The sequence below is a fragment of the Ciconia boyciana genome, chromosome 17 (assembly GCF_034638445.1).
Source record: "Ciconia boyciana chromosome 17, ASM3463844v1, whole genome shotgun sequence".
Lineage (NCBI taxonomy): Eukaryota > Metazoa > Chordata > Aves > Ciconiiformes > Ciconiidae > Ciconia > Ciconia boyciana.
In genome coordinates, this window is record NC_132950.1 from 1095554 (window position 1) to 1117271 (window position 21718).

The 21718-nt window shown below is 42.7% G+C and overlaps 1 protein-coding gene across 8 annotated transcripts in view; it reads left to right on the forward strand.

Moving 5' to 3' along the window:
* LOC140660841 (S-adenosyl-L-methionine-dependent tRNA 4-demethylwyosine synthase TYW1-like) overlaps positions 1–21718 on the forward strand; it is a 110299-nt gene that overhangs the window by 17885 nt on the left and 70696 nt on the right. For all 8 annotated transcript variants that reach the window (XR_012045509.1, XM_072882130.1, XM_072882131.1 and 5 more), the window contains exons 8-10: positions 3161–3287; positions 15439–15491; positions 18218–18336. Coding sequence is in view for 7 of the 8 variants with exons in the window: in XM_072882130.1 (XP_072738231.1) it covers positions 3161–3287; positions 15439–15491; positions 18218–18336 (299 nt within the window). In the remaining variant the exon portion in view is untranslated. The remainder of the gene's footprint in view (positions 1–3160; positions 3288–15438; positions 15492–18217; positions 18337–21718) is intronic.

Below are 21718 nucleotides of genomic sequence, written 5' to 3' on the forward strand. Positions count from 1 at the left end.
CAAGCAGCTTGATGTCCTGGAGGGAGCGCTTCAGAGGAGGAGAAATAGTGGTAGCAGGTCCTGTTGGACAGTCTGACTGTATCTGAATGTGGCTGTGGATGAATTTCGTAGGCATATTTATAGGAAATCCTTTGAAACACTTGAACTGTGACTTGTTAAAGCGGCAGCAACACCTCTGCCTTGGCAGGGAACGCTGAGGTTCTTGCACGTGTCTGTTGGACACGCTTTGCTCTTGACCCATCAAAAATGGGCTTCCCCTGCCTGCCCATAAAGTATGTGCTGCTTGTGTCTGTTGTGCTGCCTGTATGGCAATAAAAGGGAAGAGATATTTTTTTTGCCTTCACCTGTAGAGGAGGTGATCCTAAGTCCTTACACACAAAGTTCGATTGCTTTTATTCAGTCTGCTTCAATGGCAGTAGCAAAAACAAAAAAACAAACCTCCAGCAGGCTGCAGCAAGAGCTGTGCTGAGCCTTGCGGTACCAAGAAATTGGAGTGTATTCCTAGGTTTTCTCATCTGTGAGTTCTCTTGTTTGTGAACACAGACCAGAGGATGACTCTTCAGTTTTTCGGCAGTGAACTATTTCAAGGGCATGAAAAGCTGGCTCTTGTCACTACTTGCTTGATTTGTTATGGAAAGACAGTAATTTGCCTTAGATTTACTACAGGGCTTTCTGCTAAATCACCAGAACTTGAGAAGTTTGCTCTGTGCAAAGTTAACTTTGTTCTCTCCACTCAAACTCTAAATAATAGATATGAAAGGTTTATTAAGCAAATAAGTAAAACTCCCAGGGCTGTGAATTCCATTTCCCACAAGAAATATCTGAAGCCAATCACTTGCCAAACCGAACAAGTCAGGTATTGCAGTTCAGAGAAAAACAAATGATTATTTTGTTTACAGGCTTTCACATCAGGATGCGGGGGGGGGGGGGGGGAGGAGAATATTATCATCTCTGTGAGGGGAAAAATGGTTATTGAAATAAATGTGTTTCTGCCCTGCCAGTAAGGCAATTTTATTTGTTCTTCTTGTTTAGGTGCTTTTCTCAGATATTGCAGTAACAGGCATAACAGGCAGGTAGAAATGCAAACCCTTTAAATCCAGAAGGACTTTTTCTGTATCTGAAGGCTGTCTTGGATGGGATGTCTCATTTGTACTTCAGTCAATTGCTGCATTTTTAATATTATGATGTGCTTCATAATGCATACTTAGTTCTTCTGGAAGAATTAACCTGGTTTGAGATTGTAAAGCAGATAGGCCAGGATGTGTTCACTCGTAAATCCTGTGTAGCATTTTGCTTTAAGTAGCTAACAAACCTGTGCTAAGACAGTGCCTTTCCTTTTTAAGTGGATGGCTGGGCCTAGTTCTGGATTAAATGATAGCCTGTGGGAGGAGAAACTCTTTATTTAAGACTTAATAGTTAAAAGATGAAGATTTTATCGCCTTTTATCTCCTTCCTTCCTTAGGTATGAGGCTTTTCCAGTAATATTAATATTTTACTGTTGAAGCATCTTGCTGATAAATGAAGATCAAGTCTCAAGAAATGAGCTTTTAAACCCGACCAATGACAAGTACTTAATAGAGCTAGCCTTTCAGGGAAGTTTTGAAGTGTTACAGAAACCAATGAAATGCTGTCTAAAAACTCAGAAAAGTGAGTGAAAGGAAGTAGAAGTGGAAGCAGCTTTCTCCTTCAGTAAGGACCACATTGTGTTACTGGTCATTTGAAAATACCTTCCTGCACAAGCTCCCTGAAACTGTGAGCAAAGTTTTATTCAAACTGAGTAAGAAAGGTAATAACCTCTGTCCCTAAATGTTTTGCTTTCCTACTCCCTTCTCAAGTGCTTATTAGGAACTCTGTTTTGTCCTTGAACCTCTGAGTCTGTGGGTTTTTTTTAAGTTTGTTGGTTGTTTTTTTTTTCTTCTGAGGCAGCTTTATTTTCTGAAATTTTGCTCAGGTACAAAATAAATCTGTCTATGTGTCTAGGAACGGCTAGATTACTTTCCCTGTTTGTGAAGAGCACAGTTTGGCAAGTCAAGAGCACTGGTTTCCTTAGTGATGCTAACAGTTGGTGGGTAGACTCAAACTGGAAGCGTTTGTATGAACTTCTTGATGTCTTTGGCACAAAAGAGGCTTGGATGTGAAATAGCCTCAGTTTTGTGAAAACAAAATATCCTCTGGTTTTTGTTTGTTGTTTATCCATAACTCCTTTAATATTTCAAAAAAGCCATAAAGGACTGACAGATTACAAGTTGCATGAAATATCAAAGTCATTATTTACACTTTCATGCTGCTTTGTGGAGACATGAAACAATAAATACCCATAAAGTCTCAGAAGTGACACTTACACAGCGGGGGGGTTCACCATTTCTTATGTGCTAGGGTTTGCTTCTCCTGCTTGCAACTTTATGCGAATACATGATATTCCTGCATTTGGTTTTAAGTAAGCTCCAACGGCTTAATTGAGTCTATAAAGCAGTGTCTGCTGGAAGCCAGACTTCGGTGGGATGCTGCAGCTCCTGTGTCTGGAGTTGACTGTGGGGTGGGGGGAACAGCTTTTTCTTGCAGGGCCTTTGGTGATCACGGAATTTTGGTGGTGCACATGGCTGCTGCCTTAGGTGACTTTTGGAGAACACAGCTTCTACTCTGTAAACTCCTGGGCTAACTCGTTGTAGTGATGTGGCTTTCTTCCCTGACCTGCCCCAAATAATTGGGACAATAGCTGCTTGTCACTCCAGGCAATTGCATGTCGGGCACAAAATGGTTTGTTCACTCTGGTTTGTGTTCTGCGGAGAGATGAGATTATTGTGCAATCGTGAAACACTTGGGTTTAAATCCTGGAGTCCCTCTCACTCTCAAATGAGATTCAAATACCTTGTTTCTTAAAATGTCCTAGAGAATTTTATTTCTGTGTTAGTAGAACACATCTTGTGTGTTGTGTGGGGTTTTTATTTTTTTATTTTTTAAAAAATTTACTGTCCTAAATTACTGAAGGGTCAGTGTCTAATGAGAAGAGGGATAGGATGCAGGATTACACGAATGCAAGAATTCATGTGTGGGCACTCATGTCAGTTTTAAGTTTAGCAGGTTTGTGGCTGAACTGTGCCAGAGTGTTTAAAATGTGATGCTTGAATCTAAATGGTTGTAATTCACTGTCTTTAAACAGAGAGAACGTGAGCTCGAGGAAGGAGATGTTGGAACAAGTTTGACTCAAGAGGACGCTGGGAGGAAAGAGGAGGGTGAAAAGAGAGAGATGATTACGCCGGCTCTGAGAGAAGCGCTCACAAAACAAGGTGAGTTTCTATGAAGACCAGATGGTAGACCAGGCTTTGAAGTCTTAGTGGTAGACTTTTAACAGAGCGAGTGAAAGATGGTGTTCTTTATGTTAAAGATACTGCTCTGGACCCTCAGTCATGGTAGGCTCTAACCAGAGGTGGGACAGAGATTAGGCAGGGGCTGTCTGTACCTCGTTGTTGCAGGGGAAGAAGCTAAAGCTGGGTAATACGTCTCAGTATGATGCATGCTATAACATGTGGAGAGTGTATTAGAGTTCACAGGTTTTAATGTATCTGCTAAGGCAGCTTGAGAGAGAAGATGATAGTCCCACATGCCTTTAGCTCCCAGAGTGTAGGTTTCTCAAAGACTATTTAAAAATCAGCTTTGCATCTCTGTTTTGCATCTTAGTACCCTGCTTTTATTTCAGTTTCAAACTCTGATTTTGTTACTGAAGCTTTGTTTCCAGAAAAGGAAGTAGTTCAAACTAACTGTAACAATCCACTAGATAATTAGATCAGTAGTTCTCCTATGAGCTGTAGATGACAGTTTTGATGAACTTAATGCCTTTTTTTAAAACAAAGGGCAAGCATGAGAAAAGCCAGACTGACAACCTTATAGTTCAGAAGCCTCGGTTCTGAGTTGCAGAGCCAGGAGAAGGGTGATGTGAGCTCCCTATGCTGCTCAGCTGGAGACTAAAGGGAGTTTAGTGTCATATCTTTTATCTCTTAGGATGAGAATGTGCTCAGATTTCTTGCCTGCTAATCAATAGTATCTCTCCTGATGTGTCTGAGAGGCACTTCTGGTTATTGCAGTGGAGGTTCCTTGCTACAGAGCTGGGCTCTGAAGTTCTAACTATGTTCTGTGTGAGTCCAGCAGCTGTGGGATCCCAACACCTTTGCTCCTCAGGATCTCAGCTGTTCTCCAGCCTGAGCTTTTGTAGGTGACTGGTGTTGTGTTCTGCCCATCAAGTATCTGACATGTTTGGCTGTTGGGGTTTTTCATTAACCTTAGCACAGCTCTAAAATAAAGAGCCATTCTTTAAATTTGTAGTCTGAAGGAATAAAGCAAAGGCTTGGCAAGGAGTGGCAGTGACTTTGCCTCCTCTTCATATCCTTAGTGGTGCTGCTGCTGGCTGGGACCAGTGGAGTGATTGTAGGAGGCTGGTTCAACACATCTTTTCAGCTTTGACTCTGAAGGCTGTAATGTGGTGGCAGTTACACTGCAGCATGCTGCAGAGCAGCTGGAGCACTGTTACAGCTTTTTATTTTTATTTATTCATTTATTTAGTTACTACTGTCTGTGTTTGATCCAGAAGTCTAATTGTTCTGTCTGCCCGCAAGGATGTTTGGAGGACAGGTGGATTTGGCTAGCAGGGCTGGGGGAGTGGGCTGCTGGAGACACGGCTGTCCAGAAGTAGGTAGCAGGGAGGTGAGCGTGCTTGTCCGCTGCAAGTCCCCTGTGTTGATAGGTTGGAGGGGCCGCTGACTCCATGGAAGGGTGCACCAAGTCCTCCTGACATCTCAGGTTTTGCTTTGGGACACAGGAACCCTAGAAGGGCTGTGGAGACTGCCGTTCTAGGTAGACTGTGACTACCTTCAGACTGTGGTACTGACTTCTGAGAGGGGAGTAGTGGGTGGTTTTCAGCACACTGCCCTGGCTTTTTTGTGGTGCAAGGCTCTGTGCTGGCTCTGTGTTGTGCCATGGTAGTTGTAGGACTGTTTCACACTTCCTCACTTTCAGACCCAGTCTGTATTGGTTCAGGTTTGGGGAATGAATGTAATGGTGCCTTTCTAATGGTATATAAAAAGTGGTCATTTGAAAAATGAAAACAGTGCTGGAGGGAAGGTCACCTTCCTACCATAATTTTTTTGACACAAAGGCAAGCTCCCCAGAGAACTCATATTTCCTTGTGATGTTCCAGGGACAGGAATTCATTATCCAGATAGGTAGGTATGTATTTCTCCATTCCTTCGACATTTGGGGTAGTGCCAGCACTGGATTACCTAGTGGGATCCACTTACTTAAATCTGCGGTTGCAAAGACTTAAGACTATTGTCTGTATCCTTACAGTTACAGCTGCCTCTTGCTGGCACAACCTTCCCCCCTTTCCTCTGCTACTCACGTAATTCTTTAATGGTCACTCAACAGTGAAGAGAATCTGCCTTTCTTTTTTCACGTCATACAACATTTTTTTTTCTGCAAATAACACACCAAGACAGGCTTATGTGGCTATAAAAATAAAACAACTCCCTCCTCCTCTCAGCACCATTCCCCACAAAATAACAAGTGCAATGTAGTCAAAAGATAATCTAATTTATTTAGCAACAACTGCTTTCTTTGGGTGTAGGTTCAGTGTCTTTTCAAGATTATCCCTGAGGGCATAATTAGCCCAAGAGAAGGAAAAAACAGTACTAGTGATTCAGGAGAAAGCTGTTCTTTTAAATTGTAGTTGCATAACAGAAGTTTGCCTTTGAACAGCATCTTTTCAGTCTATTGTAATGCTCACTCTTTTTATTTTGACTCACCTTCAGACAAATTTACCTTCCTGTAGGTAAACTGAATATTGCTTAAACAATGGTTTTATTTTAGCACTGGCATTGAATTTCAACTAAATATAGCCTCACCTATTGGGTTGTATAGGTGTTAGCTCTTGTGGTTGCCTGGTTGCAAATACTTTTGTAATAGTTGCTTTTAAAGTCGTAGCCAATCTTGTGTTGTGAGAAAATGCTGATTCCCTTTCTATCAGTGTTCAGTTTTGCATAAAGACGAAATACAGCACAAACTATTTAGTGCCTCCAAGTAACAAATATAGCTGGAGAGAGAGGCTGACAGTTGAAGTATTTGGCTCTGTGTTATATTTGCAGTGGTACCATTTTGCTGTGTTAATGCTTCAGTAATTTCATCTGTTAGGTAGATGTCATGAAATAAACTGAAAATAGAAGCAAACTTTTTGTATTAATGTTTCCTGTGATGATTAGTAGATACAGCCTAACATGTTCTCATTTGCTTTCTGCAGTTGCTTGTAGTTTCTCGAAACAATCCCTGCTGAGCTGAAAGGTTGTCTTTGTTTTGCTTGGACTGGGTGCCAGGAGGATTTTGTACACAGTGAAGTCTGCCTTTCCAGAGCTCCTGATCATTGGGCTCTTCACTGATTTTTCACGATTTTCACTGATTTAAATCCTTCTTTAGCTTTAGAAGGAGTCTCAAGCTGCTGCCTTAATAGGAAAGGTGACTGTAAAAAAAAAAAAAAAAAAACAAACCCATTGTGAATCCACGAAGGGTTCCTTCAGCGTCCCCTGTATCAGCTGTGCTTGTTTTACAGGTACAAAAATATTGATTATCTTTTACATTTTCCTGCTGCTATAAAGTCACTACAGCAATAGTGCAAAGGCCTGTGCTCTGTTTGGGTTGTTAACCATCGTTAGTCTTCACCGTTCTTTGATTTGCCAAATGTTTTATTGATAGTGATGGTCAGACTGAAAGCCAAGCAAATTGTCGTGTCGAATACGAAAGCAAAGGCTGGCAGTTGGGGGAATCATGGTTTTACTGCAGCTGACTTCCTGAAATATTTGGAGGTCAAACATGATGTCGCACAGTGACAGCCAGTTTCATCATCCCAATCAAGGTACAGTTGTATTTAGCAGTGCTTCAGGTCATCTTTGTGCTTCTCTTAAATGTCCAGGAATAAAACAGAGAAAAAACAAACTCAAACCCCTGAAGAGCTGATCATTTGCTTAGGAGGTTCCAAGGACCTGGATTTCTTAAGCTGCTCATACAATGTATTTCCGACATGCTCTTTGCTTTGTTCTTTTCTACAGTAGCGCTATTAAATACAACGGTGCTTTTTGTGGTAGGCAACACAATAGGAATGGATTAATGATACCCAAAGACTGATCCCACTGACATTGTATAAATTATTCTGTTGTGTCTCTGCTACCACAGGTACAGTTTTGCTGCAGTCCAGTTGGATTGTTCTGTCTTTACTGGTTAAGTGAGCCTACAATTTAGCACCAGGGTGTCCCGAATACCTCTATTTTACTTGTATCCAAAGGCAAGTGGTATTAGGAGACAGCTTGTATCTGAAATACTGTGGACTGCTTCAGTAACTGCTTGTTTTCATGCTTTGACTTCATGGTTGATATAAAGATATACTTTGATCTATGTTTTTCGGTGTGTATGGGCAATCAAGAGGCTGACTTCAGAAAAAAATATTGAAGACTGGGCTTTTTCAACTGCTTACCAAGCTTGTTTGAGATTAGGCTTTTAAAAGTACTTGGTGGCTTCTGCTGTCCATTCTTGGACTGAGGTTTCCAGTGCCTGCAGCTCTGAGCTCTTCTGACCATCTCAGCTTGTTTCACTGTGCTGAGTTTTTTGAGTTTCCGGACTTTGGAAATGACGGCAAAGACGTTGCACAGAGATTAGTGCAGCTGGATGTATACTTTTGCAGGCCGTGTGCTAAAATGTTTGGGTGCATCTTCAGGATTCGGCATGATTTATGTATAGCTATACAAAACTCCAGGTGGCACTAGCAGCTCACGGCTGGGTCAGGGATTAGTAACACTGGTGCAGTCCCTAAAATGTACCACAGAATTCAAATATTGGCCATGGGAAGATTAAAAATTAGTTTGCAAACCAGAAAATTATTCTTAGCAAGCAGAATACATACAATGACCAAAACCAGACAAAGTTAAGCCTACTAAACTTTCTTGCAGTTCTCTAGACAATGTCTGTGTAAATAAACAGCAAATACACAGTTAAAGGGGAAGAATCCAGGAAGCAGAAGATGCTGAAGTCCCACAGTGTGGAAGCTGCCAAGAGCTGGTGGTGAGCTGACTGCAATACTAATTTGCTGGTGCAGATGTAGCAGCTTATCAGGAGCAGAGTAGATGGTGAAAGCTCTGTTTTGTGGGCCTGATTCTTCCCTCATGTAGTTACTGGGGCTGGTGGAATTACCCCATGTATAATAGAGGAAAAGAAGCATAAATGCATTTATATTAGAAGTGCATCCTTTTTTTTTTTTTAAGGTTTTGGAAGGGCTTTGGAGAGTATTGGTCTTTGAAATTAAGTCTATTAAGCTGGAACAACATACAAGATATATTCAGGCAAGGATAAAATTTGCTGTCCTTTCTTTATAACATGACACTCTCCACAAGCATGGGGACAGTTCATACAAGTGGAAATGTGGAGAAAGAAGTGTGCCTGGAATGACTGAAAAGGAGAGACTCAATAAAACACAAACAAAAGAAGATCTTGTCTGTAGCAGCTTGTAGTTCTGTCTCTTACTCTTTATGTATTTGTTCTGGGTACTTGAGGAAAAGTGTTGTACAGGCTGGCTGCCTTCTTCCACTAGAAACTTTTCAGCCAAAGTTGACACTGATGTACAGTTCTTAAAGATGTTAAGTTCCTGCAGGTTTCTAGAGAGTTTTCTGAAAAAAGAAGAGAGACTGAGGCTCTTCTCCTCACTGAATGATGTGACCTCTGAGTTATGACCCATCCTGTTTGGCCAGCTGGCTACTGTCAGTTGGCAAGGATGCGATCCTAGGCTAGGCACACGTTTGCTGTCTGCTGCCCAGCCATCAGGCCAGCCAAAATAGGTAGAAGATGCAAGGGGAGCTGGAGGTAAGAGACAGGGCTACAGAAGACACTGGAGGGACCCAAAGGCCCTCTGTGGGAGAGTAGGTGAGTGTGAGGGGAAAGCCCAGGGTCCTGACAATGGAGCTGTTGCTTTGGCCCTAGCAGGGGAGCTGGGGCAGTGCAGGGCATGTGTTTGTAGGAAACTGGTTCTTCTGTGAGACAGCCTGTTCAAGAGTCCTGTCATGTTGCCTTTTTTTTTTCTGCTTGCTTTACAGCCCAAATGTGAATTGCATGTGCTCTCCTCCTCAGTGGAGCTTGTCTTCCCAACCTCCCAGACAGAGGCGTAGGGATCACTTTGCTATTCAGAACATTTGAGGGACTTTTATCTTGCAGGTCTTTATCTTGGATGCAGTGCCTGAGAGCAGTTGGAAGGTGACTTCTGGAGATGGCTGGTTAGTTTTGTTTTCTTAGGATTGTTCTGGTGCATGGTGATGGATGTTTGCTTGCCGCTTGCCAAGCCCCAAAGATCCCTTTTTGGGAGTAGGGGAGCAGCTGGTCTCTTGGGATGGCAAAGCCAATGTGGAATTTGGTGAAACTACTTGTGCTGAGGAATGGACATCTTTTCTCCATCTCGCCTTGGGTGAGAGGAGGTCTCAAGAATTTGCAGTTAATTCAGGGGATGGATTAAAATGGGATGGGCTGCCATGTTGAGGCCCATAGCCTCACTTCTGTAAGACGTGCTTTGCTGTGGTTGTTACTAGTGGAGGTCACCAACATGATGCGTTCATGGCAAATATTTTGCAACAGCTCAGCAAATGGTCTGACTTACCACCTTACTCTTTGTCAAAGGTGCGGCATACAGAAGGCTTTTCTTTTGTTTTTTCTTCAGTACTAGTTAATGTAGCTGAAAATATCAGTGGCCTCTGTGGCTGTTTTTGTCAAAGGCATAGTTTGACAAGAAATTATGCATTTGAGTATTGGAGGTTTTGTATTCCTACTGCCCAGGCAGTTCTGTGCTGCAAAGGAAAAGTTGCTCTTGAATTAAAATGGGCATCTGGGCTTAAGTGAAAAGCCAGATTTTAAGAATTTTTTAGCTCTTTTATGATCAGCTGTATTGAGGCTGGAATTTATTATAGCTACTGGCATTCCCACCCTTGAACTTTGCCAGTCTCATTTTCTTGATACTAGGTTAGGTTTGGTTTGCCTGCTGAAGGAGCTGTATTTCTTTCAGTAACCTTAGTAGGCTTTTACTATGTGTTAAAAATGTTCAAGATGTTCTTCGTTATGTGTACGATGAGAAGGATCTGAAGCAGCATTTCAGCAGCTCCACTGGAAGACCAAACAGAATCACAGAACTTTCCATCCATTTTGGAACGACAGTATTTTTGCATGCAAGGTGCAGTCCTGTAATCCTTTCTCGTGTTCTCACTCCTGCTTTGAGTTCATGGAAGCAAGTCTTTCCACAAATCATAAGCCTTTTGTACTTTAAGAGCACTTTCTTTTTTCAAAAAAAGAGAAAACCTAAAGAGTGGGTCTTGATGGGCTTGGCAAGGGTTTCTTGAAGATTGAGCAATGCTAGGAATGAAACTGGGGTTTCTCCTATCGTGCTTGGGCAATCTGAAAAACTCCACTACCCAGATTCCACTTCCTTCTATTTTGGTACAAAATGCCGATGTAATTTGATAGGTTCCTTTCACCAATGGCATTTCTTGGGTTTTTTCTTATTTTCTAGCTTTAGTCAGAACATTGTCTTTTGGGCCGTGGCTCAAGTGCGGGAGTTGGGTTACAACTTTCAGATGGTCCTTAGTGGTGGATTACTGCTGTGTTGCTGACCTTCGGCTCTGGCCCTGTTAAACTGCACTCTTGCAAGGCAGCAGGAAACTAGAAATTTTTTTCCCTGTAAGTATTCTCCTAGTGTGAAGTACCCCTTTCTGCTCTGAGTTTCAGCTTTAACAGATAATCATTGCTTCAGACCAGAGGGCTTTTATCGAAGGAGATTGCTTGATAGAACCATAGTGACTTGCCAGCTGTATATTAGTCTTAGAAGAAAAGCCTTCTGAAAGTCAAAATTTGAGTTTGTGAATCACAATGTGACATCAGAGCAGCTTTTACCAAGCTTACGGTGACTGCACTCTCAAAGAAGGATGGCTAAGTCTTTTTCTTGTACCTTTTGGTGATTTTTCAACCACTGATCTACTTCATTCTTTCATAATTAAATCTTTTGCTTTGTGCTTTCAAAGTCTTCGATTGAAGCAAACTTTTGGTGGTGTAGAGATCTGTACTGGAAGGTGCCTCTGGGTTTTCTTCTGAACATTTTGCCACGTTGGGATAGTCAGCAATCTTTGAAAGCTGTTCAGTATGGCTCTCTTAGATGCATTTTTTTAGACTGTGCAGGTATCACAATACTGTTTCTGATATGGACAGTTGTATTTGTAGAAATTTGGTTTATCTTGGCTATATCTGTTCTGCTTTCAAAATTAAAACAACATAATTGCTCACATGCACATAACTCATCCACGTTCAGGAGCTTAGCCTTGGTACGTGTTGGGCACTGGTAAACTAGCAAAGCCACAACCAGAATACCTTTATATCCTGGAGCATGACATGGATATGGTATATAGATAGTAGCGTCCTGTCTCAGGAGCTGAGAGCTCAGTAGGGTCCCTCGATGAAACTCAAAGAATTCAGAGAATGGACTTTAAAACTATTATTTACATGATAGAGTTGAAATGCTGCAATGTAGTTTTAAATGGTTGCAGAACAGTTTTGCCCCAGACAATGGAGCAGTCACCATCTGCGACGCTGGCCATCTCTTTGATTAAAAGTCTGTCTGTGGTCTGTTAAACTCCAGTTGGATTGTCAGGGCGAGCAATCACCAAATGTTTATCAGCCTAGTGTTATTGCCTGATAATGCTCATTTCACCCAAAAGCCTGTTTAAAAGCTTAATTCATGTCTTACTATAGTTAAAAATGACACTTAATTTCAGTGAAGTTTGGCAGGCTTCTAGGTCATTCAAAATTTATCATCTAGAGCAGGATCAACTAACACAGAGACTGCTGATTAGATGTTCTTGTGCCTGTAGTCAGGACTTGAGCTGATTACTTTGAGCCTGCTTATTATTTAAGGAATCCTTTGAATATTAGGCTGTAGAAATAATAAAATGAATTGGTTTTGTTCAGCCTTAGTATCTGTAGATACACAGGGACTGAGCAGAGTCCCATCAAGACAACAAGCTGTATTGTTTGGAAGGTGTTGTATCCAAATATTCACTTACAGTTATTGCTCACGAGTAATATGTCGTAAGAGCAAAGAAGTGAATGTGTTCACAGTGAGTCCTGGCATACATAGGTGCAGACTTCTGGGCCATCAGTAAGATTTGATTCAACCACCATTTGCCTTGGCAGAGCCACAGTGAAGTTGTGGCAAAGCTGATGGAAGACATGAGCTTTCAAAAGGGTTGTTCAGCAGAAGCTGTGATGTGGAAAGAGAACTGAGAAGACCCTCAGACTGGTTCTCAAACACATTTTCAGCCATGTTTGGTTTGAAACTCAGTGCTGCTTGGTTCTTGTACTTTCCCTTAACCCTTTGTCCTTTCTTTTAGCCTGAATTGGTTTGCTGCCTGTGTTACTAGCCAGCAGTAAAGCAAATACTTGAAGAAACAGGCTTTAGAGAGGTGGAAGGACTCTGCTCACTTGGAGATGTGTAAAGAGTGTTCGGCCTTGGTCACTGACATTTTATTGAATTTCCAAGTCTGAAAAAGCATGGCACAGCCAGCGTTCACCATGATGCCTTAGCAGGGTAACTACACTTTCTACCAGAGTTGCCTACGTGGTGAAGGCCTGAGTTCAGCAGCTTCGTACAGTGCTTTTAAGAAGTTCTGCAAGTATATGCTATTTCTTCCTGTAACTGTAGCTGTGACTCCTGGCAGCAGCAAACAAGATGAGTAAACCCCTTCTCATCACTAAAACTGGCTGAAGTTTGTAAGACTCTGTTTTGATGTTGAACGTGTACAATTTTCTTGGCCTTTATAGGAAGCTGTGGGCGCTCCACATGGTGGAAGTTGATTTAAGTAACTTAAGAGAAAATGCCGCAGCTTTGGGCTCCAGAGCTTGGCACCTTGCTCGGTTTAGCTGCTTCCTCTCTTCTCTCAAACAACTCAGTAGCAGATCTGGGCAAGCATGTCCTATTTCCAATTTCATTTTAATCTAAAACCCATTTTATAGCAGCCATATTACTTCCACTGACAAGTGATCTGTGAGAGAATAATCTTACATGAATGCTGTTGCTGGGTTATGAAAAATGGAGAAAAAAATATGGCTAGGGCTGTGCTGGTTGACATCAGCAAAGAGTCTGGCTTGGACAGCCATATTAGCAGGAGGAGGAATGCATCGCCCTTTTCCATGCTCATCAAGAAATCCTCTAAGGACATGAATTCTAGCAGTGGAGGGAGGTCTTGGTTAGATTAGACCTTGCTGGACAAGCCTGTTTGCAAAGAAATGCAGAAGAAATAAGCAGGACAGGACCAGGGTAGGAGGAGACGATGCGATGCAGTCAAATGCAGTTGTGTGTACTTAGCTGTGCCTCCGACAAGCGTCAGTCAGAAGTTGCCACAAGGTCTTCTGCGTCTCATCCAGTCCTAGGTAAAGGTGTCCCCAGTATTGCATGTGGCTTTGGAGACGATCAGTTCCATGTCACAAGTGCTGATGAGGGTTACAGTGTTGCCTTTCTCCAGGAAAGGATTGGATTATCTGCTGTGTGAAATACCAAGGCTTTTTGGTTTATAGCAGTTTGTTCTTCCTTGCTACATTGGCTTAACCCTGAAAATGCATGTGAGCCTTGGAGTTATTAATTTAGGGAGGAAAAGGTTGAAATACTGTTCATTCCTACTGAGCTGGAGGGGGAGAGGGAGCTCAGGACACGGGAGCAGCCTGACACTGAAGTCACCAAAGCCTCACTTAATCCAGCAATTGGCCCCTTTGCCATCTAACGGGGGTCCCTACTGCTTGCTCCTGCCAGCCACCTCCTGTGTGCTGGCCCAAGTGTTCGTACAGTCTCCTGGAGAGTTACCTCAGGGAACAGATCAGGCTAAAATTGCATATGTCCTAACCCCTCAGCAAGGTTAGAGCCAGCGTGAGGAGGCAGGAACAAACAGCAGATCAAGGAGAAAGAGGAGACCGGGCAGATCGCTGCTGGATTTAAATGGCAGAGTGACTAGAGCAGTGTGCTCTAGATGATGTATGACTTCTTGTTAGCCATGTGTGTCTTCAACTGCACCAGGTAAAAATCAAACCATGTGTTGTGGCATCTGCTGTCACTGTAGCTCCTGGCTCGCTCGGTGTCCTTGGAGGTGGAGGGGACTTTGGGGCGCAGTGGCACTCCCCTGGGATCTTGCTGTGCAAGAGATGTATGGTGATAAATGAGCAGGGCAGGGTAATTGTGCCACCTTTTGTTGTAGGAGGTGAAGGCCAGTTCTGCTGAACAGAAGGCTTTTTTTCCCCGTTAACTTCATGCTGGTTGGCAGGAAGGAGACTTGATACCTAAAATTTGATTTCCCTTGAATGTATTATGAACATCAGCCTAAAGCAGCTAGTTGAGATGTGCTGGGTTTGGGGACAACCAGGCCATTGACGTATAAATGCTACTGTGTGAATGACAGAGTGAGGCTTCTCAAATCCCTCTTATTTTTATGCTGATTTTGAAGTGACTTTTAATCCTTCAGACATATTGGTCTCTAAGCACTCTTTTCAAAGAAGAAAATAACCCTACTCAAGCAGTTTGGGTAATAATAGTACTTAGTGCTTAATGAACGTTGTGGAATTAATCCTCCTGGAGCAATAAATTTAAATGAAATTGTGTTGATCTTGGCTGGGGAACAGGGAAATGATGTGAAATCAGCTTTCCTTTGGGCGCAGAGGAGCAGCTTCCTCACTGTGGCTCCACCATGGCTAGTGGAGATGGAATTGGTCAGATTGGTGAACCTGTGAAGTTTGGGTTCAAGCTGAGCCCTGCATTTCAGTTCTCTTCCTCCACTCACAACTACGCTGTGAGTTAGATGTCATTCTCCAGGCTTGGTCAGACCTGTTGAGGAACAGTGGGAATGTGACTCCTTGGTCCTGAGGAGGAGTTGGTCCTGGGGTGACTGCTTAGGGCCAGGGAGATGCTTCTGGTTCCCTCCCTGTCCTGCTCCCTCCTATGTGCCGTCCCTTGGGGTCACTGCAGATGTCTTGCATCGCTGGGCTAGACCTGTTAGTCTGCTGTCCTGTCATATGGAAAAGTCTTGTGGCCACCCCCTGTTGGTTCAAACAAGACTGAGGAATACAAATAAATCTCCCATTAAGAGAAATGGTTTCAAGTTGGCTGAGGTCTCTTGGGTGGCCATGGCCTTTGCTCTGATGTGCAGGCCCCCTGAATCAAATGGAGAGCACTGTGGGTGCGCACCAACATCTTGTTGGTAGCGTCACCTTTGGGCCAACAGGGAAGAGCAGCATTGAGAGGGTGATGCTTAATAATTTTGTGTACCAATTTATTTATATGCTTTGTGTATCAATTATTGTAAGTTAATATTGGTGGTTTGATTTATTTCTTGTTTTCAGGTTACAAGCTGATTGGAAGCCATTCTGGGGTGAAGCTCTGCCGATGGACAAAGGTATGGTCTCTCTTCTGATTTTATAAATTAAAAAAAAAAAGCTAGAGACTTATTCAGGTATTACAATTTCTAGATGAAATATCCTTTAAAAATGTAATATTACTTGCACAAAAACGAATTTCACCTTCCAAGCTGTAGTTTTACATTTCAAGCTATGAAAATCCTATTGCAAAGACTGAGAACGCGACCATGGCAAAGAGCTGGGAACATAATTTTCTGTTGTTTTTCCTGGTATTCTGCTGTCTGCTAAAATATCTCTTGCCTACTGAAATATATGGCAGGAGCAGAACACCGCAGAGAAAAGTGGGAAGGTTACGTCACTAGCGTGAGGTCTTCTGAAACAAAGATAACACAGTCCGTCATGACACTCGAACAGGCACACAAGGGCATTTGCGCTTGTTGTTCTGACTGATATATCTGGTTTGCGACAGTCAGTGCTCCTCCACTGCCTTTCAGCATTTGTCAAGTAAGATTTAGATAGCGAGGTAACTGTCACTTGTTAACACTAGGACTTTTTAAAAATTACTCTGTGGGAGTGTGTGTATGCTTATAGTTGTGTATAATACGTCTGTGTATGTGTGTGTATGTACACATATATATGAAAACAGTCATCCTCCAAGCCCTGCAGTTGTGTATTGTAGGCTATGTAAGCCAGTGGCTTTTCAAGTAGTTTGCAGACTTGAAAATGTTCCCAGCAGAGGCACAGAAACCCTGTAGAACAAACTTCAACCACTTCAGTATGTTTGTTGTTTCAGCTGTCCTTTGCAGGTCCCCAGGAAGCTCAGAAGTTGAAAGCTGGTCTATAATGTTATACATTCAGGGAGTAACATTGATATAACATACGAAAGCCTTCAGCATTCGTGGGATGATAAACTGTGGGAATCATCACCTCATTAAAATGCCAGCACATCTCTAATTCTTGCGCTGTGGCAGTGATCAGTCCCTTGGTCTCTCAGCTCTCTTTTGCTGCATGATTAACTTTGTTTATTTTTGAAAAGAGCTCTTTGAATGGCAATCACCAAAGTGGGTGGCTGCAGCGAGGTTTTCTTATTGAAATGCCTGGTATCAATGAACTGTCTCATCAAAAGCCTTGTTCTTGTGAACAGTTTAAAGAGCCCACCGCTGTATTGTCATGAATATTTGTGAGATGTACTGATCCCACTGATGCTTCTGCTGTTTACTCTTGCAAATATTTCTCTTCTATCATTTTTAGTGTCAGAGAAGGCCATGAAATGTTTAAAGAAAAACTTGTCAAACTTCATTAATGCTGTGACTGAGAGAGAAAACCAGAGAACCTGTTTTTATTAAAGAACCGGAATTTAATGCAGCTCTGTAAAGCCATTTCACAAAATAAATAGCAGCTCTGTGCGCTTCGATAGGACCATACTATTTTTAGCTTAAGCAGGAATTGAATGTAAAATGTTCTAATAAATTGAGCTGAAGTTGGTTACAGGCAGTGGCTTTGACTCAGATTCACACCAATATGTGAATATCTTCAGGAGGCTTGGTTGAGATTTGTATCAGCAGAAAGCAGGAGCAGGGCTAGAAGGATTAGTATTAAGTAGAGTTTCATAGTGATATCTCAGATTAAAATGATTGTATTCTGTCATATTCTGGAAAAAAGCATAAACCCTGCAAATTTTAGGAAGAGTCTGTTGATTTGCCTGTCTAATGAAATCCAAAATATAACTTGCTGTCCTAGAATTTGTGAATCTCCTGACATCTCTATTGTTTGAGGGATGGGTAGAATAAACAGCATTTTCCATTTTGTTTAATCTCCCAACTGTATAACAAGGCTGTGCATATGTTAGGGATTACCTCTATATTCTTTTCCTGCTGCTCAGTGGAGACTTTCTCTTGGATCACCAGTACTCTTCAGGTAGAGCAAGGTAGATTAGACATTACTGTGTCATATTTCAGAATCTGTACTACTCTCAAGAGAAAATTTTTCTCATGTATTATTTAACTGAGATAATGAAGGACAGTCTTTGCTCCAAGCAACTTGCATGCTAAATAGGAGATACATCTTGGTGAGAAGGCTGCTGTGGTTCTGCTGTGAAGGAAAGAGCAGTGTCCTGCTGGAGCTGCTGACTGGTGTGGCTGAGGTATGACATGAGTCATACATACCTCACATATGAGTATGAATGAGTATGACATTCGTTATAAGGTCAGGGTATTTATTTAATGTAGTGCTAGAAGAAATACTCTACTAGAGAAATGAAAAGAATTGAGTGTTCAGTAGCACAGCCTTGAAATTGATCCTTGTTACTCTTTAGTGGGCTTCTACAATAATATTTCTTGCAGCTTAAGTGGCTTCACCTGCTGTCTTTTGTTGGCTGATTCAGGTAAAAGTTTCAGTAAAGCACATTGTTATGCTGTGGTGTTGCAAGTGAGAAGTTATTAATTATGTTAAAGTTTCTCTCCTCTAAAACAGTTGTAAATTTGACATCATAAATGCCTTGTTTCTGTAAGGATGTATATAAACAATCAGACTGTATACTGATCTGTGTGCTATGAATTTCTTTCTGCATCTGTCATTATTCAGACTTGCTCCACAGCCGTGACCTTGCTTGCAATGTCTGTCACAGGTGACTTTGAACACCAAAGTTACTAGTGACTGGAAACTGCAAACTGCAAATATGATTTCAAACCTTTGCACTCAGTTTTGTTACAGATGGTGTGTTTTAACTTCCTTGGTATTTGTATGTGTCTTTCTCTGCTGTTAGTCGATGCTTCGAGGCAGAGGAGGCTGCTACAAACACACGTTTTATGGAATTGAGAGCCACCGCTGCATGGAGGCCACGCCGAGCCTGGCTTGTGCAAACAAATGCGTCTTTTGCTGGAGGTAAAATACTGATGCAGTTTTACTTTGGGCCGGGGGCTCTGTTCCACTCTGTCCCTCTCCTGTTCCTCAGACCTAGAGTAGTGTTACTTGTGTGCCCTTTACACTTGGAAACTGGGGGAGGAAGGGTTTGAAAGGGAGCAGTGTTGCTCCCCCTTCCTACCTGTACTCCTCCCCTTCTGAGAGCTGTGGAGCCCATGGGTCAGGGATGGTATGGGGTGAGCTGGGTAGGTGGGCTCCACAGCTCAGAGGCTGAAGAGGACCTGAGGCTCCCCAGGGCCACCTCCCCTGAACTGTCTCCTGTGCAGCCAGGTCTTGGGCCCCAGCAAGTTGAGACTAGCCAGGGACCTGGGGGAGGCAGGAGATGGACACCTCTCCATCTACCACCCTGCAGTTCCCACTACTGTCTGCTCCAGGCACTTCATAGAGGTTTGGTTCCCTGTGGAGATCACTGTCTGAGACTCCCCATGGCTCCTGGTGCTCTGAGAACATGGGCTGGCTCATGTTGTGCAAAGCCACCAAGGTGCTAAGCAATGGGAGTATCTTTGTTTTGAAATTGGACCATTTTTCGTATTTAAAGTACCTTCACCCCCACCAATTCAATTGCATTCTCAGTGAGTGAAAAGTGATGACTTAGTAACGGTTGCCTTCCTAAAACAGTAGCTAATAAATGACTTTCCATTTTAGTCAGTAAAGTGACTCCTTTTCTCAGAGCAATTACTTTGTTGTTAATTCTCTAAAGGAAATGAGCTTTGCCTGGATCTGAACTGGGAGCTGCTCTAGCACTGCTTACTCACTGAAATGCCTGGATTTCCGAGGGAGGTTTTTGCTAGGCTGGGGGAGTGCAGGATGGGATCGGTGAGAGAGAGACTGAGAGGCTCAGCAGAAATAAAAGCAGTGACGTGAAAGTGTACTGAGTGGGAGGACATGGAGGTTATTCTTTGAGCTCTTTTGTCTCCTACCTTGCTAGCTAATTCAAACCATGGGGGCTGTGCTTCCTTTGGTATTTATGCCTACCCCAGGGGGCTGGCTGCCAATAACACCCATTCCATCCCTAAGCCTGGGTGTCCAGCATCCCAATATTTCCATACAAAACCAGTCAAATTCCTCTGAGTACCATTTTCAGTCTTTCATAGTCTTCAAGTTTTAATAGTGCAAATATTTCATGAGAATATTTAAATGACAGCATCAGTGTGAAAAAACTGCTATCATTTTGGAGGTACTTTGAAGCTGTCTCCCCTGTTAGCGTTAAGTATAAGTGTTAGACTCTGGTCATCCTGTTAAGTTTGCATTTGGGAGTCTATACCAAAATGTTAATTGGTGCTCTTGATGGGCTTTCATCATATCCTGGCTTGAAAGGACACAGCAAATGGCATATTTAATGTGCAAGTTTTGCTGCTTTTCTACAGAGCAATCTAATGACTGGGAAGAAAGTGTACTGCTCATTCCTTTTTTCCAATATATTAGCTAGCAATGGTGCATTTAATTCTGCAGTGGTGACTGTACTGGTAGGAATAAGATCGCCATGCATATTATACCTCTGTCCCTACACAGAAGGTACATAAACACCAAATAGAAAGCAATACCATCACCAGAATGAGCTATTTTGTTCCCAGTATTGCACTGCAGACCATTTAACACTGTTCCCCTTCAAAATGACCCAACTCTGGTATTTCTTAGCAGCAGCCTGTGTCTGGAGCATGGGACTGAACTGGGGAAGTCAAACAAGTGTAAGCTGCAAAGTGCAGTATTTGGGATAAATTGCCATGTGTGATACCTTCCATGTGCCTCTCACTCAGTCCTATAGCTGTCACTTGTCACTTCTAAGAGGAATCCTGGAAACAGTAGTCCTAATGATAATGAATGCTTATTTTACTAATGGTAACAACCTGAATGCAAGGAAACAGCTTTCCAGGGGACTGTACTGAAAAATATTCTCATTTATTTACCTTCTGCGGGTGAAACGTTGTCGTGGTTTAGCTTCAGTTGGCAACTAAGCCCCATCCAGCTGCTTGCTCACCCTCCCTCCCCGGTGGGATGGGAGAGAGAATTGGAAGAGCAAAAGTGAGAAAACTCTTGGGTTGAGATAAGAACAGTTTAATAATTGAGAAAAAGAAAAAAAAATTGTAATGAAAAGGAAAACAACAAAAGAGAGAGAGGAAAAAACCCCCAAGTGATGCAACCACTCACCACCACTCATAGGGTGTCCTGTCCCCGAGCAGCGATCGCTGCCTCCTCAAGCTCCCTCCCGCCCCCCGGTTTCTATGTGCGGAATGCCCTTTGGGCAGCTTGGCTGTGCCCCCTCCCAGCTGCTTGTGCGCCTGGCAGAGCACGGGAAGCTGAGAAGTCCTTGACCAGTATAAGCACTGCTTAGCAACAACTAAAACATCAGTGTGTTATCAATATTATTCTCCTACTAAATCCAAAACACAGCACTATACCAGCTACTAGGAAGAAAATTAACTCTATCCCAGCCGAAACCAGGACAAATGTGTTGCAGTTGTTAGACTTTTCCATATGGACTGCAGCTGTCTGTCTTCTCTTCAGACCTCTACTGAGTTGGAAGACTTAAGGCTCAGTCTGAGACTCATGCCAAGGTTCACTTTATGTACACCTTAAGCTTGACATAAAGCAGAACTGAAAGAGGCTTTCTTTGCTTTGGTTGCTTTTTCAGACCCTGCGCTTGGGCTGCTACAGCCTTCGTGTGGCTGTGAGCTGTTCCAGGTCAGGCTAATTTGGTGTAGGAAGAGGAGACTTCTGTGTTCACTCTCCTCCCTACCACTTGCATGTCAGCACAGTTCACAGACCCTGCAGCCAGGACTATCTATATATTTTTTTAAAATTATTATTATTATTTTAAACCCACCATGCCTTGCAGATTCTTAATCCTGTGAGATTAAATGTAAAATCGCAGGCATGGGTGGCTGGGTAGGATAAGCATGTTACCTTCTTCTTAGCAGTTACCATCTATGCTGTTGGAGACATACGAAGTGATTAGTTTTGATCTACTCTTGGCAAAATCTTTTTAATACAGGTTTTGTGCCTTGCTGGTCTTGTGCAGCTCTGCACACTAAGTTGCAGATAAGACCGCTGTGATTCTTTTTTTCTTGATCTCTTCTTTCAGGATTTTGACATTTGTAGAGTCTGCCAATGTTTCCAACTGCATAACCACCGCAGCTCTCCCAGGATTGCTGAGGAAAAGGCCAAGGAGCCTGTTTGTTTTCTCTTCCTCACTTTGGCAAGAAATGCTGTAGTTCAGCCACTTTCCCTGGGAATTGGATGTCATCATAGTTGGCTGGTCGTGACTGACACATCTTGGCCCTGAACCAGGAATCATGGGTGGAGCCAGCATCCAAACACCCTCAAAAGTTAGGTTTTTTTTATA